Source organism: Helianthus annuus, chromosome 17, assembly GCF_002127325.2.
Source record: "Helianthus annuus cultivar XRQ/B chromosome 17, HanXRQr2.0-SUNRISE, whole genome shotgun sequence".
Classification (NCBI taxonomy): Eukaryota; Viridiplantae; Streptophyta; class Magnoliopsida; order Asterales; family Asteraceae; genus Helianthus; species Helianthus annuus.
The window spans coordinates 169816059-169834320 of NC_035449.2; the positions used below are offsets into that span (position 1 = coordinate 169816059).

Sequence of the window (18262 nt, forward strand, 5' to 3'; positions counted from 1 at the left end):
TTTGCCGTTCAAAACAAAAAAAAAATCATTAACTAAAAGAAAAAATATAGATTCTCTATTAAAAATGCATATACTCACCATGGCATTATAGCCTAGTGCTATCTTGGTGGTAGGATAAGGCTTATGACCATTAGGTCATGGGTTCGATTCCCACAAAGGGGGTTTTTCCCATATTTATTGGGTTTCCTCCTGAATTGGTGTATAGGCATTATTGCCTAGTGGAGATGGATATGATCGGGTGGTTCTGCTGGTGGCACGATGATACTACAGCGGTCCGTAAGTGATCCAAATTTGCTGTTCAAAAAAAAAATGCATATACTCAGATCTAAGATTGATTCGGAGGGCCCCAGTGGCGGATCTAGGATTCCGACCAAGCGGTAACGTTTTATAAATAAGCGGTAACGAAATCGAAAAAACGTCAAATTTTTCCAAAATTTACACTAAAAACGTCAAAAATTTTCCGACCAAGCGGTAGCGGAGGCTACCCCTTGTTCCATAATACATCTGCCCCTGGAGGGCCCACAACTGATGTAGACAATATTATTTTTAATGACCGGTGCATGGGATGATAGCACCTGAAATAAGAAACTTTCATTGTTGTGGATATAAAATCAATAATTTTTTAACCTTAATTCAGCTACAAATACCCGATATCCAGCTCACATATGAAACCACATTTTCAGCTTTATAAAGTCCATGTCACTCAAATGTGCAATTCAGCTACAAATACCCGATATCCAGTGTAAGAAAATATACCTGTAGAGACTAAATTTTTTCTGTCTGTAGGGGCGACATTTCGTCCCTATAGGTTTTTTAGGCCTATATGGACGATATTTTGTCTCCACAACTTTTGTCCCTATAAGACCGTCCCAACAGCTCCTTTAGGTCGTCCCTATAGGTGTTGTCCCCATAGACCAACTTTTAAAGACGACATGTCGTACCATTAGATTTAAAATACAAAAAAAAAATTTTGGGTAAATTACACTTTTCGTCCTTTATGTTTGTAGCGGGTTGCAATGGATAGCATTTACCTTCAATAATTACAGTCACAATCCTTTATTCGGAAAACGCATTACACCTTTCGTCCTTTAGCATTAATCAAATTCAAATTTTCAGTTATGTCTATCCACTTAAGGGTATTCTGGTCATTTCATGTTTTTATTTAAGTGGATAGAATACCCTTAAGTGTATAGACATAACTGAAAATTTTAACTTGGTAAGTGCTAAAGGACGAAAGGTGTAATGCGTTTTCCAATAAAGGATTGTGACTGTAATTATTAAAGTTAAAGACCATCCATTGCAACCCGCTACAAACATAAAGGACGAAAAGTGTAATTTACACAAAATGTTTTAACCATGTAGGGATGACATGTCGTCCCTATAGATTTAAAATTAAAAAATTATTTAACAATTTAGGGACTGTATGTCATCCTGTAGATTTAAAATTAAAAAATTATTTTAACCATTTAGGGACCATATGTAGTCCCGACATAATTAAAAAATGAAAAATTCAGGAAATCCTCTAGGGACTACATATTATCCCTATAAGTTTTTCGAAAAAAAAAAACAAAAATGAAAAAGAACATTTTCACCTATACAGACGACCGGGCTTAAAAATAAATAAAAAACTAACTTTTTTTCCAGTTTTTAAAACAAAAAATCCCAACAATCAAACAACTTTAAACATGTTAAACGAACCTACAAACCCAAATATCATAAATTACATCAACCAAGTAGCATGTTTATTAAAATCTTAAAATTTGGACTAGGACATGCTAAGAAGAACTAGTTTTTAGCAGCTAACAGTTTAAAGCATCTACCTGCAAAAGCATCTTAAGCTAAAAACTTGTGTGTGTACTCATGAACCTGAGATCGGCGACGTTCATCCCTCAAAAGATCAACAACTTGATAGCGAGCATAAGGAAGCAAGGTTGTTGATACTCTAGTCAAGATCAAATAATAGGGTTGGCCTGGTTCAGTGACTTTTCTAGTCGTTATTTGAATTGTCTCCTTAACTGAATCGGAAAGGATTGTCCATGATTGGTCACATGAACCAATGATATATGAAGGCAGAACAACCTTACCATCCTCTGAGTCATAGTGTCAATGTAAACATACATTTTTATAAGTCATTTCATGATATTATATAAAGAATTTAAGTTTGTTGGTACCTCCAATGTTGGATCTATTTCAGGCTATAAGACTTGCAAGCCTTTCACATTGGCGTTGTAAAACATCTAGCCACCATCAAGCTCTAAAAGCCATTTAACTCAGTAAAGATCCCGTGGACCAGCTCGGGAAGCCATTTCACTTGGAAGTACATACAAAATGCGAAATTAGTATTGTCCTCAACTTAGTTAAAATTGTTGGAGATATGTATATGTCCGGCCGTAATTAAAGTCAACGTATCCAACTCGGTACGATCCGAAGAGTTACACGTTGGTACACGAATAGTATATGTTCACGAGTAGGTGGATTATTATTTGTGAAATAATAATAGTTTAAATCTGAGAGACTTAATATTAATTAGATTATTATTAAGAGGATTATAATTGTAAATCCGGACTATAGATTATGGTTTAAATATGTTATGTTATGAATCCCAAGCGATTAAAACGAGTTTGAATGGATTTGGATGTAAACTTGGTGAAAAGAAAACATGTTCAGCTCATATGGCCGGGTGGAAACCTGACCCCACCGGGGAGGGTTCTGAGAAGAAACATGTTCAGCTGACCTGGGCGGATGGAAACCTGACCCGGCCGGGTGATGGGGCTGAAATATATATATATATATATTCTTAATGTTTTCGTTCAAATGTTTTGATTACTAAGCGTTTGACTGTTTAACTTAAACACTAATTGTTTTTAGTGTTTATGATAGACTTTCGCAAAGGTGTGAACCGGACGGACGACCAATCACGCGAAGAACCGAACACTATTAAACTGCTAACTTAGAGGATTATGAAAAGGTTGAAGCATGATCACGCACAACAAAGTTTTCGAGTTTAGAACTTTAATGCTTTTAAGTGTAATAGTCCGTTATGTCGAGGCGTCTGGGTTATAAGTTAACCCAAACGTATAAGGTCTATGTTTAAAAAAAATATATGGGACCAACCAACCGCATTTATTAAAATACTGTAGAAATCAGGTTAGAGTATTACCGCAAACCACACCCATATCATCTCTGGATAGAGTATAGTGTAGTGAAAACACAATTTCAATGTATTGGTTTACTTGTTCGATATAGTTTCTATTTTGGGATTAATTTTAATTTATATCACTTTCAACTCATATAGGGTGTAGTGTTGTGAAAACACAACTTCAATGTATTGATTTACTTGTTCGATATAGTTTCTATTTTGGAATTAAATTTTAATTTATATCACTTTCGACTCATATATTTATATATAAATGTTATATTTAAGGATATATTTTCTATCAAATCTTTCCTGTTATCTCCACCTATAGCTTTTAATTGTCCGGTTTTACTATCAATTTGGTGGGTTGCAATCCACAATATTTTTATTTCATCAAATAAACCATAAAATATAGATTTTTTGTTTAAAATTCATATACTCAGATTTAAAATTGATTCAGAGGGTCCATAAGTAATGTATATAATATAGTGTTATCTGCTATTGCTCTATTTTATAACATTTTTAAATGATGGTGCATGGATGATAGCACGTGAAATAAGAAATTTCTATTATTGTTAATATAAAATCCATAATTTTTAACCTTATTGATCAAGTTTGTTCAGTCATCTCTCTTCTCGTTTTTCTATAAATTGACGAGGTTTGTATGGTTTCAACATGTCAAATTGTCTCTGACGCTAAATTGTAAGAACAAAAACATGGCCATGCAAAATGATATGCTATCTAAAAACTTGCTTCATTCCCAAACTCACATATGGAACCACATTTTTAGCTTTATAAAGTCCATGTCACTCAAATGTGCAATTCAGCTACAAATACCGGATATCATCGATCGCCATGGCTCACCAATGTTGCTTTCCGAATTAGTGGAAGCTCTAGCGATAAAACCTGAGAGAACCCAGTTTGTCTATCGCCTTATGCGTATCCTTGTTCACACCGGTTTCTTTGTGAAACAAAGTGTATCCTCAACAAGACGATATGATGAGGAGGAAGGAGAAGGCTATTCGCTAGCTCCTCCCTCTCGATTGCTTCTAAAAGAAGATCCGTTAAGCATTAGGCCCTTTTTGCTAGCCATGTTGGATCCAATGCTAATAGATCCATGGCAAAACATGAGCGAATGGTTCCACAGTGATGATGTTACAGCTTTTCACACTACTCATGGAGGGAGTTTATGGGACCTAGCAGGCCAAGAGCCGAGGCTTAATCGGTTCTTCAATGATGCGATGGCTAGTGATGCGAGGCTTGTGATGAGTATCATTCTTAAACAATGTACGCGTGTTTTTCAAGGGTTAGATTCCATCGTCGATGTAGGTGGTGGTACTGGGACCGTTGCAAAAGCTATAACGGAAGCTTTTCCTGCGGTTAGCTGCATCTGTTTTGATCTTCCTCATGTTGTTGATGGTTTGGTTGGAAGTAAGAACCTGACTTATGTTGGTGGAGACATGTTTGAAGCTTTTCCCAATGCTAATGCGGTTTTGCTAAAGGTATTCCTCTTTTGCTACTTAGAGCATTCACATTCTATCCATCAAAATATGTGAGGGAAAGTTTTTATATTATAAAGGGTATAAAAAGTGGTTGTGAGTGGAGGAGAGAGAAAATATTACTGTTCATCTGTATATTTGAGGGGACACTGTTCACTCACTATAATTTTTTTAATATATACTGAAAGTGGTTGTGAGTGAAGGAGAGAGAAAAATGTAATGATAATATTATTTAATTGAAAAGGAGAGAGAAAAAGTATTTGTTTTTAGTGAAAATATATTGATATAGGAGTTGTTTTTTAGTGGAATGTATGTATAATTTGATGAATTGGATGTGAATGCTCTTATATGTCATTATAAATATACAGTAAAAAACTATGTTATCACTACTTTTCCCAACACCACATACCTCCTCAAAATGATTTACCTATCCTGTCATGGAAAAGTTGATTTTCTATTGGTGTGGTTAATAAACAATTATTTTATTTATATATTTTTTATTTAACATTATTTAAGGATATATTATATATATTTATATGATTACATATATGAAAAACCAGATTGTTTATGTGTAATAACTAATTTACATATGTGTAAAAGAATTAGTTTACACATGTGTAAATGAACAAATTTACGTATTTATAATAATAAAATTAATATGAAAAAAATAACAAAACTACACTTAACACACATGAAATCATAATAAATGATCAAAAATACCCTTAAACAATGTTAAATATAAAAATATATTAGTAAATGATTGTTTATTAGGAGTTCTGTAAGCTCTACAATTATTTATAGTTCTGAAATAATCCTTACCCTATATATACATATATATATATATATATATATAGGGGATGGTTCAAATGAAAACCACTTTTATTGTGAAAACTCGAAAACTAACTAAAAAAGCCTAAAAAAACCTAAAAAACATACAAATTTTTTTTTTTTTACAATTTTTTTTAGAAAAATCGCTACTTTTTATATATGGAAAAAAAATTTCAAAAAAAAAAAAATTATATGGTTGTACTGCACATGTGCACTAATACGGAAAGCCTAAACCACTTAACCCACCCCCCACCGACACCCCCCCAAAAACCTAAACCCCCACCCCCCCCCCCAAAACCTAAATTCACCCTCCCACCAAAAGCCTAACCCCCCCCCCAAAAAAAAAACCTAAACCCCCCACCCCCACACTCCCGAAAACCTAAAACTAAACCCTAAACATAAACCCGAAAAAAACCTAACCCCCCCATCCCCACCCCCCAAAAACCTAACCCCCCCCCACACCCAAAAACCTAATCCTAATCCTAAACCTCCAAAAAAACTAACCCTAAAAGCTAAACTAGAATCAAAAAACTAATTTTAAGCATGTAATGCACATTGTAGTACATGTTATATTGCACATGTGCACTACTATAATAATAGTATTGAAAACAAGACGACACCATAAATCTTTTTTTATGTCATAAAAAATATGCTCGAATATACTTGAATGAAAGATAAGAAAATTTGTGATCTTATGGTGGCATTTTTGTTTTAAAATGATAACGTATGGAGAAATGAGAAATGTTTGAAAAGTTATATATTTTTTGTTCCAATTTTACCCCTCCTTCATTAAAAGTCTTCCCTCCCTCCTTTTTAGTGGGTTTTAGTTAGTTTTCTAGTTTTCACAATAACTAGTGGTTTTCATTTGAACCTTCCTATATATATATATATATATATATATATATATATATATATATATATATAGGGGAGGGTTATTTTGAGAACGCTAAATATTGCGAGAACCGTGAGAACGAATGAAAAAACCAATCAAAACCAATTTTTTTAATACAAAACTCATTGTAATTAAGATACAATATCAAAACAAGAATTTACAACATCAAAAAATTCATTTCTCCTTTCAAAATCACTATTTTTAGATTTTTTACACATGTGTAAATACAACAGATTTACACATGTGTAAATGGCAAATTTACACATGTGTAAATTTTCTTTATTTACGAATCCATGTTAATTTAAACGTGTATATTAAATTTCTAACATTATATTCGAATAATAATGATAGGTGTAAAAAGAAATTTTGAATTTGAATTGTTTTTGACCAAGTTTTCACGGTTTTTATATTTGTTCTCACGGTTCTCGCGATATTTAGCGTTCTCATTTAAACCCTTCCCTATATATATATATATATATATATATATATATATATATATATATATATATATATATATATATATCACTTATATTATGATTTAAGTTGATCACTTGTATACAAGTTCTTATGACAGTGATTTGTTTCTAACTTCATGAAAAAAAATTAGTGGATTTTGCATGATTGGAGTGACGAGGAGTGTATAAAAATATTGAAGAATTGCAAAGAGGCGATTCCGAGCAAGCAAAATGGAGGAAAATTGGTGATCATAGACATGGTCATGAAGGTTGACAAATGCGACGATGAATTATTCGAGTCTCAACTTTTCTTTGATATGCTTATGATGACTTGTGTAACTGGAAGAGAGAGAACCGAAAAAGATTGGGCAAAGCTCTTCGTTGATGGTGGCTTTAATGATTATAAAATAACTCCGATTTTAGGTTCAAGGTCTCTCATTGAAGTATATCCATAGTTAAGTGATGAAGTTGTATATCTAAGTAATCGTTCGTTGGTGGTTATTTTGTATCAAGGTTTTCATTCAATAATATGTTTCATACCAAATTCAAGCAGCTACAACTGATAGTTATATATAATTGCTTTGTAAGTCATAAAATTTAAATATGTTCATTTACATGTATGATACCAAAATCTTGTTCTATCCAGTTCTATACCTTACACACATCACATATACACAAATATATAGGGTTAGGGTAAAATGAAAACTCTTACGAGTTGTAAGAACTTAGAGAAATTAGTCTTACAAAAGGTTTTTCAAATTTTTTTTACCAAAATTCCTAAAAGAAATCAACTTTTCTAAAAAAACCATAGTTATTATTGATTTACACTACTCGTAAAAACTCTTACAATTGGTGTAAATTCTAATGTCGGCAGTTTTTTACAGCAGCGTAAAAGGGCTGAAAACGTTGTTTCTATTTTTTACAGTTGTGTCTTGTAACATTTTAATCTACATGTGTGCATAAAACGAGGGCAAAACTCGCACGAGAAATCGTAGTTATCTAGGTTCTCACAACAGAAGAATGTTTTCTCTTGATCTTGAATCTATATATATATATATATATATATAGGGTAGGGATCCTAAGAGAAGTCCACCCTATTTGAGAAAGTTGAGAAGCAATCTGGACCACACATGTGTATATTGTTAATCTTTTAACTATACATATATGTATATTGACAATTATACATATATGTATATACATATTTAAAATTGAAAAAATATGTGTTATAAATCCAAAACCTTATACCATAAACACTAAAGATAAACCTTAATGCTAAATCCTAAACCCTAAAGCTAAACCCTAATTCTAAACCCTAATGCTAAACCCTAAAGCTAAACCCTAATTCTAAACCCTAAAGCTAAACTCTAATGCTAAACCTTAAAGCTAAAACTAAACCCTAAAGCTAAACCCTTAATGCTAAACCCTGATGCAAACCCTAAAGATAAAGCTAAACCCAAAAGTTAAAGCTAAACCCTAATGCTAAACCCAAAAGCTAAACCCTAATGCTAAACCCTAAATACTATTATTAAACCATAATACTAAACCCTAATGCTAAACCCTAAAGCTAAACCCTAAACCATAAAGCTAAACCCTAAACCCTAATGTTAAACCCTAAATACTAATGCTAAACCCTAAATAACACTTGTTTTTCAATTTTAAACATGTATATACATATATGTATAATTGACAATATACATATATGTATAGTTAAAAAGATTAACAATATACACATGTGTATAAATTCCCCAAAAAAAAAAAATTTTTTAAAAAATAAAAAATTAAATTCTTAAAGAAAAACCTGCGATTTTTCAAAAAAAAAATTACATTTTTTTTTCATTTTTTTGCTTAAGGAAAATGTGTGGTCCAGAATGCTTCTCAAGTTTCTCAAATAGCCTACTACTTCTCACATGATCCTTATCCTATATATATATATATGATCTTTATTTATCCTTTTATTAACTTGGTATCCAAACTCTCCCTTAACATTTCTAAAACCCTCTTCTTCAACCTTACAACAACAATGACACTCAACGATCAATAACTGTCGCTAATAACCACCAACTCGCCAGAAAACCGCCCTGAATCGCCCAATCGCCCATTAAAAATCGCCAAACTCACCTCACAACACAACACAGCACAACGAATCGGAATCACAACAAGATTTAGAACCAGAAGAACATGAAACGAGCACAACAATGGGGCAAAACCATAGGGCAACAATTCAGAGATACTTAATTGCAACCGAGTACATTGGAACTCGATTCTTCGGTGCTGAACAACAAGCGTCTAATTGCAAGAGTGTTGTAGGTGTTCTTCAGAGTGTGTTTCACAAGTTTATTTGTTACGCCCTAACACGTTTTACCTTAAAAATGACGCAGCGGAAAAGGGCTTCAAAATTTCTTTCCTTATTAACGACATTACTTTCGCGAAGGTTTCAAATGCTAAAAATGTTAAACGTTCTATAAAAGATTTCACAACATTTATACTAAAATTTACATTTCTAGACGTTATACACTTCAATTATATGACCGATCTATCCGTGCAATCCTTGCTCTTGACTCGATCTACGTCCGCTTCACTTTCTAAGTAGCAGAAGAAGTCCGTGTGGCACCTGTGGGCATCACATACAACTTAGTCATTAGTCAACGACAACATCATATAACATTAATCTCATATAATTAAATATTGAATAACGTTCGACAATTTAACATTAGTTCATCCAACTATCCTTACTCATCCTCTTATTTCAGGTAGAGCTTAAATTTCGTAAGAATCCGACATTCTCGTTCCTGCATTACATACCAACCTCAAACGCATAATTAGTAACGTTAAAACTCTACGTATTTAAATCATGCACACGTACCATCTTACATGCATACATACTCCTCTACATACATACATACCTTTCTTACGACCTTACATACGTGCATACACTCATACATGTCTTTACACATACATACATGCACAACCACATACGTACATACCTTTCCTACATCTTTACATACAATATTTACAAGGGTCTTAGACTTAGGTTTAAAGCCCATAAACATCTAAGGATCCGTAAAAAAAAAATCATGTTTGGAAAGTTCGTCGTAGTTCACGGATAACAAACCGAAGCCTACGACACATAAATCAACTTAAATAACAAGAATTTGGCTTTTGAGACTTGGGGAGGCCATCGCCGACGCCCCTAGGGCCGTCGGCGACGTGCCTTGCATTTACCCGTAGCCCAAGAACCCGTAGACAGGCAATTAACCCGTCAACACAAAAACTGATTTTCCCTTGCCCGTCGGCGACGGCCCCCTACCCGTCGACGACGCCCTCTAGTTTTTGCTGTTTTCTGCAGATTCGTTTCGTCGTCCGAACGCACTAAAACGCGCGTAACTTTTGAACCGTTTACCCGTTTGACCTTCCGTTTCTTCCTACATGCTTGTAAATTCACATTCTATCATATGAACTTAAAATCTTACCTCCGGATTAAGGAAATTCTTATCTTACATGCATTCGACATATTATCATTTTCTAATGATTCGACCCGTTCGTGCATTTATCAACATAACCTATTTATTTGACCTCAATCTCATATGAACTTTAATAATTTCATTGGCGCTTATCATAAAAGATTAAGTTCTCGGACGTCTTGCATCCTTTTAACCCATTTTCACTCAAAAGCTTATTTTTGACCCGTTATAGGTATTTGCGCTTTAAGTGGACTATGACATACAAAACCCTATATTTCGCTTTCATACTTGACCAAAACATTACTCTATCAAGGGCGTTTTTGTCAACATTGCTCCATCCTTTACAACCAAGGACTTCCTTGCATATTTAACCAATCCTACCACTTAACTACAACTCTAACGCACATACCTTGTTCGGATCAAAGCTAAGATCCGTTTAATACTTCGTCAATTTCATACAACTCATTCCTATTTGACCTCAATTATCATACTTAATTAAGTTGCAAATAACTTTACATAAACAACTAAAAGTTATTACGGAAATCACTTACCTCGTGCATCTGTATTCATATTTGTTTCTTTGCCACTTCTTGACCCGTTAGCCTTCCGTGCTTGATTCCGTCTCGACATGATTCCTATACTTCCATGTCATCGAAATCACATTCTTATTAGCATACATAATTGTACATGTTAACGATCATATCTATCGCATAATTCCTATTTGACTTTCATTAGTTACTTCTAGCAAGCATAATACATGTGACCAAATTCATATCATTTCAAACTCATGTAGACCATCATGTCATCGCATTAAACACACATTCGTCAAACACGCTCCATATAACTTACCTTAATCTTACAATTATGACAACTCGTCTAACCATCCTTCTTATACACGGTTGACTTTTAGAAGTCAACGGTTCATTTAGTTTAACTTTCGACTTATCATTATATACCCGTAACATCATAATCGACTATACGGACGACAATACATACATTGTATCATACGATTGGGGTGCGTACCATCTTTTAAGCATAACGTACAACTAATTCATGCACAATCTTCTAAATTCATACATAGTTCATCAAATCCTTCTACTAATCAACATGTGGTATTTAAAATTAAACATCATACATATTATCATCACATTTTGTTCACTTCATCTAACAATAATTCACCATTTCTTATCCAATTTCTTTAAACACTCACACACATGTATGATTCCAAACATTGTTAACATAAGTAAATCATCAATTTGCATTACATCATCTAAAACCCACTTCATAACTACTTATTAATCACTTACAAGTGATCTAATCTTAAGTTCTTCATAATTTCATCATACTTTTGATATGTGTACTACCTTGTAAGCATAGTGTACAACTAGTTCATGCATATCCTTCTAATCTCATACATAATTCATCAATTTCTTCCTTCTAATCAACATGAATCATACATGCATAAACATCAAACATACTAGTATCACATTTCTTTCAATTCCTCTCCTAAGAATCCATCTTACAAATCAAAATACATCAATTTTAAGCAAGAATTTAAACATAGATGATTTACCCATGTCATCATCTTCACCATAACAAACGGGTTTCACCCTTAAACATCAAATTAACCTAAACCTTGCATAATCCATGTTCCAAATGATGAATCTAACACATACTCATGCTCAATTTCACACAAATTTGCGATTTACAACATAACCCACTTCGTGCATAATCACCAATCTAACTTTTAAGACATACCTTGCGATCCCCTTGTGAAATTGATCATTAATCTATGCTCGGTTATGAGTTAAAGCTTCATCTTGCCCTTCAATTTGAAGATTTTGAAGAAACTAGGGTTTTGACCCTCTTTTTCCCTTCCTGATCATCGACACACACACGGTCACTATGTGTGGTGTGGTGTTTTAATTTTGTTTTATAAAAATCAAGTTTCCCACTTAACGGTTTTGGTCCCTCTAGTATACATTCCATCATAATTGTTACAAGTTTCATCCCTTAGCTTATCTAATAGGCATTTAACTAGGTTTATTAACTTAGTTATTGTATCTCATTTTACTAACACGGTAACGAATTTAATAATTCGAATTTTGGGGTGTTACAAGTCTACCCCCCTTAAAGAAGGTTTCGTCCCCGAAACCTTTCTCGTTCTTACTCTTACCCTTCTATTGTACTCATTCAATGGGCACATTACAACATAAGTCATTCGGGGTCTTTGCAAAAATCTTAATCATGAATAATTATGATCGTACGCATTGTCCTTATCTTCTTAAATTAGTAATTTACTTTCATAATCACACGAGGTCAGGGTCTGGTCCAGAGCTCTTATTAGTGTCTTTTACTTTATATTGCTAGTTTCTAGTACATACCATCACTAGCATTTCATTCATTGAACTTATTCCAAATGTATACAATTATAACTCGTAAAGACCTAAGGTCACAACTGGTTTCTAGCTTCCTATTTAACCATATTACATTCATACATCTACTAATCAAAATAAATCAATTTATTTCATACTACTCATACATCATATGCTATCTTTTATTTTGTTCACTATGAGCTATCCTAAACATTCCATTACTATCATTACCTCTGATTAGCTTTAAGCTCATAGGAAGGGTCGATATGTTATCATACGCCTACTGCAATCATTCAAAGGCTTATTATTACAACCAGAATCAACCTTCTTACACCTACTTATTTGTACTTAACATGAAGACTAAGCATTATTTCCATGCTTACTATTGTTATTTATGTCATGCGTATCTTTTCTACAATGTCTTGTTCAATTGAACATGGCCAACAAGCCGAGCATCAAGGTTAGCATTTCTTATCGATTCTTGCCGTCTCTTATATTCTATCAGAATTTTCACAGTTACGAGCTTTCAATTTCAATACCACTAGTTCGCATAGAAGTATTATTCAATATGTAACTTTCTATTTAACATCCACAAGTTAAACCAGTTACTAACCTCGCTAATTTGGCACGAGCCAACGTTTAACAACCCGAGTTGACTTGCTCCTTCACGATCCCGTATCTTAACAGGGTTGATCTTGTCCATCTGGTAACATGAGCTTCCATTCATGAGCATTCTTTCACCGTCCTAGGTAGCTTTATTGCATCATGATTACTGCCAATCTCATTATAAAATTTGGGATTTACACATTTCATTCGATCTCATTCAGACATGTTGTTTATCACATCACCTCATTTATATATCAATACTTTCTCAATTCCTTCTTAAGACATTAGTGTGTTAGACCTATTCATAACGGGTCAATACATGGCCATTTCTTAATATATCATTCTTATTATTTATATATATACATACGTATCGAAGTAAATGTTTGTACTCCTTTTCAATTCAGACTTGCTTACGATCTCATCGCTTCACTGTTCCAGTGTTTTCTCGCAAACACTTGCCTTCCCGTTTTAAAAGTTAGTCATAATACTTATTTCGCTTACAATACTTAACATTCTAGTTCCATTTGCTCATATACTTTCATTTCCTTTACACATTCGATTACCCAATTAAAGGGGTAATGGCATATACTCTCATAATGAGATTCAAGCATACCGCTTACGACCCGGTCACATCGGGTTAATTGCTTTCAACATAAATCTTTCGTTCTATCCGTATAACGGATTGAACTTCATACATTCGTTATTGCATACACGACCACCCGTTCTAAACGGATGGTACCTTACCCTTACTCGACTTGTCCGACTTGAACCGGTCGACTTTGCATGGCTTATTATAGCATTCGCTATCATAACCAAATCCGCAAGGGATTTGCATCATTCGTATCTTTCATTCCTTGAATCCGTCTCGCGGACTCAAGCATTGCATTCGCATATTTCATTCCTTGAATCCGTCTCGCGGATTCAAGCATTGCATTCACATCTTTCATTCCTACAAGGTACTCTCAATCCCCCGAGAGTCCTACTACCCATTTCACCCACACGCCTAGCTGCTACCAAACTCTATCGGACATACCTGTAATAATTATCACGGTCTCACGAACGTCATACGTTTCTTGTGTACTGGCCAGGTACACATTCCACGTACTAGTTTCGTGCCTTCGCGTAATTGCCACCTTATGTCCGAAGAATTTAGTTTCGGCTCGTGTAACCTTTTCAAAACTTATTTATCATGTCGTTATTATATTTTGCTAAACATTTTCTTTCACTTGCTTAATTATACCATTTCATATGCCCACACGTTAGGTTTACGTACCTGGGGTCAATTCGCCTTATTACTTGCCTTGATGTCGGTCCTAGACCGCATCCACGGATCATCCCTTCCAAACAATTGCGCTTACCCTTCACATAACATACTATTAATTTCCTTCAATTACATAATCTAATACATACTTACATTTGCTTTTGCCTTTAGGCCTTGATCGAGTCTTGGATTGCACGGGTGCTGGTCACAAGAGCACACCGGTTTGAGTTCAAGTATTTACCTCCTTCTACTTGATTCTCTCAAACCAGGGCTCTGATACCAACTTGTTACGCCCTAACACGTTTTACCTTAAAAATGACGCAGCGGAAAAGGGCTTTAAAATTTCTTTCCTTATTAACGACATTACTTTCGCGAAGGTTTCAAATGCTAAAAATGTTAAACGTTCTATAAAAGAATTCACAACATTTATACTAAAATTTACATTTCTAGACGTTATACACTTCAATTATATGACCGATCTATCCGTGCAATCCTTGCTCTTGACTCGATCTATGTCCGCTTCACTTTCTAAGTAGCAGAAGAAGTCCGTGTGGCACCTGTGGGCATCACATACAACTTAGTCATTAGTCAACGACAACATCATATAACATTAATCTCATATAATTAAATATTGAATAACGTTCGACAATTTAACATTAGTTCATCCAACTATCCTTACTCATCCTCTTATTTCAGGTAGAGCTTAAATTTCGTAAGAATCCGACATTCTCGTTCCTGCATTACATACCAACCTCAAACGCATAATTAGTAACGTTAAAACTCTACGTATTTAAATCATGCACACGTACCATCTTACATGCATACATACTCCTCTACATACATACATACCTTTCTTACGACCTTACATACGTGCATACACTCATACATGTCTTTACACATACATACATGCACAACCACATACATACATACCTTTCCTACATCTTTACATACAATATTTACAAGGGTCTTAGACTTAGGTTTAAAGCCCATAAACATCTAAGGATCCGTAAAAAAAAATCATGTTTGGAAAGTTCGTCGTAGTTCACGGATAACAAACCGAAGCCTACGACACATAAATCAACTTAAATAACAAGAATTTGGCTTTTGAGACTTGGGGAGGCCGTCGCCGACGCCCCTAGGGCCGTCGCCGACGGGCCTTGCATTTACCCGTAGCCCAAGAACCCGTAGACAGGCAATTAACCCGTCAGCACAAAAACTGATTTTCCCTTGCCCGTCGGCGACGGCCCCCTACCCGTCGGCGACGCCCTCTAGTTTTTGCTGTTTTCTGCAGATTCGTTTCGTCGTCCGAACGCACTAAAACGCGCGTAACTTTTGAACCGTTTACCCGTTTGACCTCCCGTTTCTTCCTACATGCTTGTAAATTCACATTCTATCATATGAACTTAAAATCTTACCTCCGGATTAAGGAAATTCTTATCTTACATGCATTCGACATATTATCATTTTCTAATGATTCGACCCGTTCGTGCATTTATCAACATAACCTATTTATTTGACCTCAATCTCATATGAACTTTAATAATTTCATTGGCGCTTATCATAAAAGATTAAGTTCTCGAACGTCTTGCATCCTTTTAACCCATTTTCACTCAAAAGCTTATTTTTGACCCGTTATAGGTATTTGCGCTTTAAGTGGACTATGACATACAAAACCCTATATTTCGCTTTCATACTTGACCAAAACATTACTCTAATCAATTAGCTTGTTTCCAATAGACATTTAAGGTTGTTTACCCGATATACCTATCAAGGGCGTTTTTGTCAACATTGCTCCATCCTTTACAACCAAGGACTTCCTTGCATATTTAACCAATCCTACCACTTAACTACAACTCTAACGCACATACCTTGTTCGGATCAAAGCTAAGATCCGTTTAATACTTCGTCAATTTCATACAACTCATTCCTATTTGACCTCAATTATCATACTTAATTAAGTTGCAAATAACTTTACATAAACAACTAAAAGTGATTACGGAAATCACTTACCTCGTGCATCCGTATTCATATTTGTTTCTTTGCCACTTCTTGACCCGTTAGCCTTCCGTGCTTGATTCCGTCTCGACATGATTCCTATACTTCCATGTCATCGAAATCACATTCTTATTAGCATACATAATTGTACATGTTAACGATCATATCTATCGCATAATTCCTATTTGACTTTCATTAGTTACTTCTAGCAAGCATAATACATGTGACCAAATTCATATCATTTCAAACTCATGTAGACCATCATGTCATCGCATTAAACACACATTCGTCAAACACGCTCCATATAACTTACCTTAATCTTACAATTATGACAACTCGTCTAACCATCCTTCTTATACACGGTTGACTTTTAGAAGTCAACGGTTCATTTAGTTTAACTTTCGACTTATCATTATATACCCGTAACATCATAATCGACTATACGGACGACAATACATACATTGTATCATACGATTGGGGTGCGTACCATCTTTTAAGCATAACGTACAACTAATTCATGCACAATCTTCTAAATTCATACATAGTTCATCAAATCCTTCTACTAATCAACATGTGGTATTTAAAATTAAACATCATACATATTATCATCACATTTTGTTCACTTCATCTAACAATAATTCACCATTTCTTATCCAATTTCTTTAAACACTCACACACATGTATGATTCCAAACATTGTTAACATAAGTAAATCATCAATTTACATTACATCATCTAAAACCCACTTCATAACTACTTATTAATCACTTACAAGTGATCTAATCTTAAGTTCTTCATAATTTCATCATACTTTTGATATGTGTACTACCTTGTAAGCATAGTGTACAACTAGTTCATGCATATCCTTCTAATCTCATACATAATTCATCAATTTCTTCCTTCTAATCAACATGAATCATACATGCATAAACATCAAACATACTAGTATCACATTTCTTTCAATTCCTCTCCTAAGAATCCATCTTACAAATCAAAATACATCAATTTTAAGCAAGAATTTAAACATAGATGATTTACCCATGTCATCATCTTCACCATAACAAACGGGTTTCACCCTTAAACATCAAATTAACCTAAACCTTGCATAATTCATGTTCCAAATGATGAATCTAACACATACTCATGCTCAATTTCACACAAATTTGCGATTTACAACATAACCCACTTCGTGCATAATCACCAATCTAACTTTTAAGACATACCTTGCGATCCCGTTGTGAAGGTGATCATTAATCTATGTTTGGTTATGAGTTAAAGCTTCATCTTGCCCTTCAATTTGAAGATTTTGAAGAAACTAGGGTTTTGACCCTCTTTTTCCCTTCCTGATCATGACACACACACGCACACTATGTGTGTGTGTGGTGTTTTAATTTTGTTTTATAAAAATCAAGTTTCCCACTTAACGTTTTTGGTCCCTCTAGTATACATTCCATCATAATTGTTACAAGTTTCATCCCATAGCTTATCTAATAGGCATTTAACTAGGTTTATTAACTTAGTTATTGTATCTCATTTTACTAACATGGTAACGAATTTAATAATTCGAATTTGGGGTGTTACATTATTAGGCAGCTGGTTTCGATTTTATGCTTGAGTCGGAAAGTTAGTTGATGATTAGGATTTACGGTTTAGGGTTTAATGTTGTACAGTGACAGTTGTATTATTGAACATTATAAGATGTTGATAGAGCTGAACAAAAAAAACTTAAAATGTTTATGAACCAAAACTCTGTAT

General features: G+C 34.2%; 1 protein-coding gene across 1 annotated transcript; it reads left to right on the plus strand.

Moving 5' to 3' along the window:
- The first annotated feature begins 3852 nt into the window (after nucleotides 1-3852).
- On the plus strand, nucleotides 3853-7369 carry LOC110925135 (trans-resveratrol di-O-methyltransferase). The gene is made up of 2 exons (XM_022169107.2): nucleotides 3853-4638; nucleotides 6963-7369. The coding sequence occupies exons 1-2, from the start codon at nucleotides 3853-3855 to the stop codon at nucleotides 7263-7265; spliced, it is 1089 nt and encodes a 362-aa protein (XP_022024799.1). The 3' UTR covers nucleotides 7266-7369.
- The last annotated feature ends 10893 nt before the right edge of the window (nucleotides 7370-18262 follow it).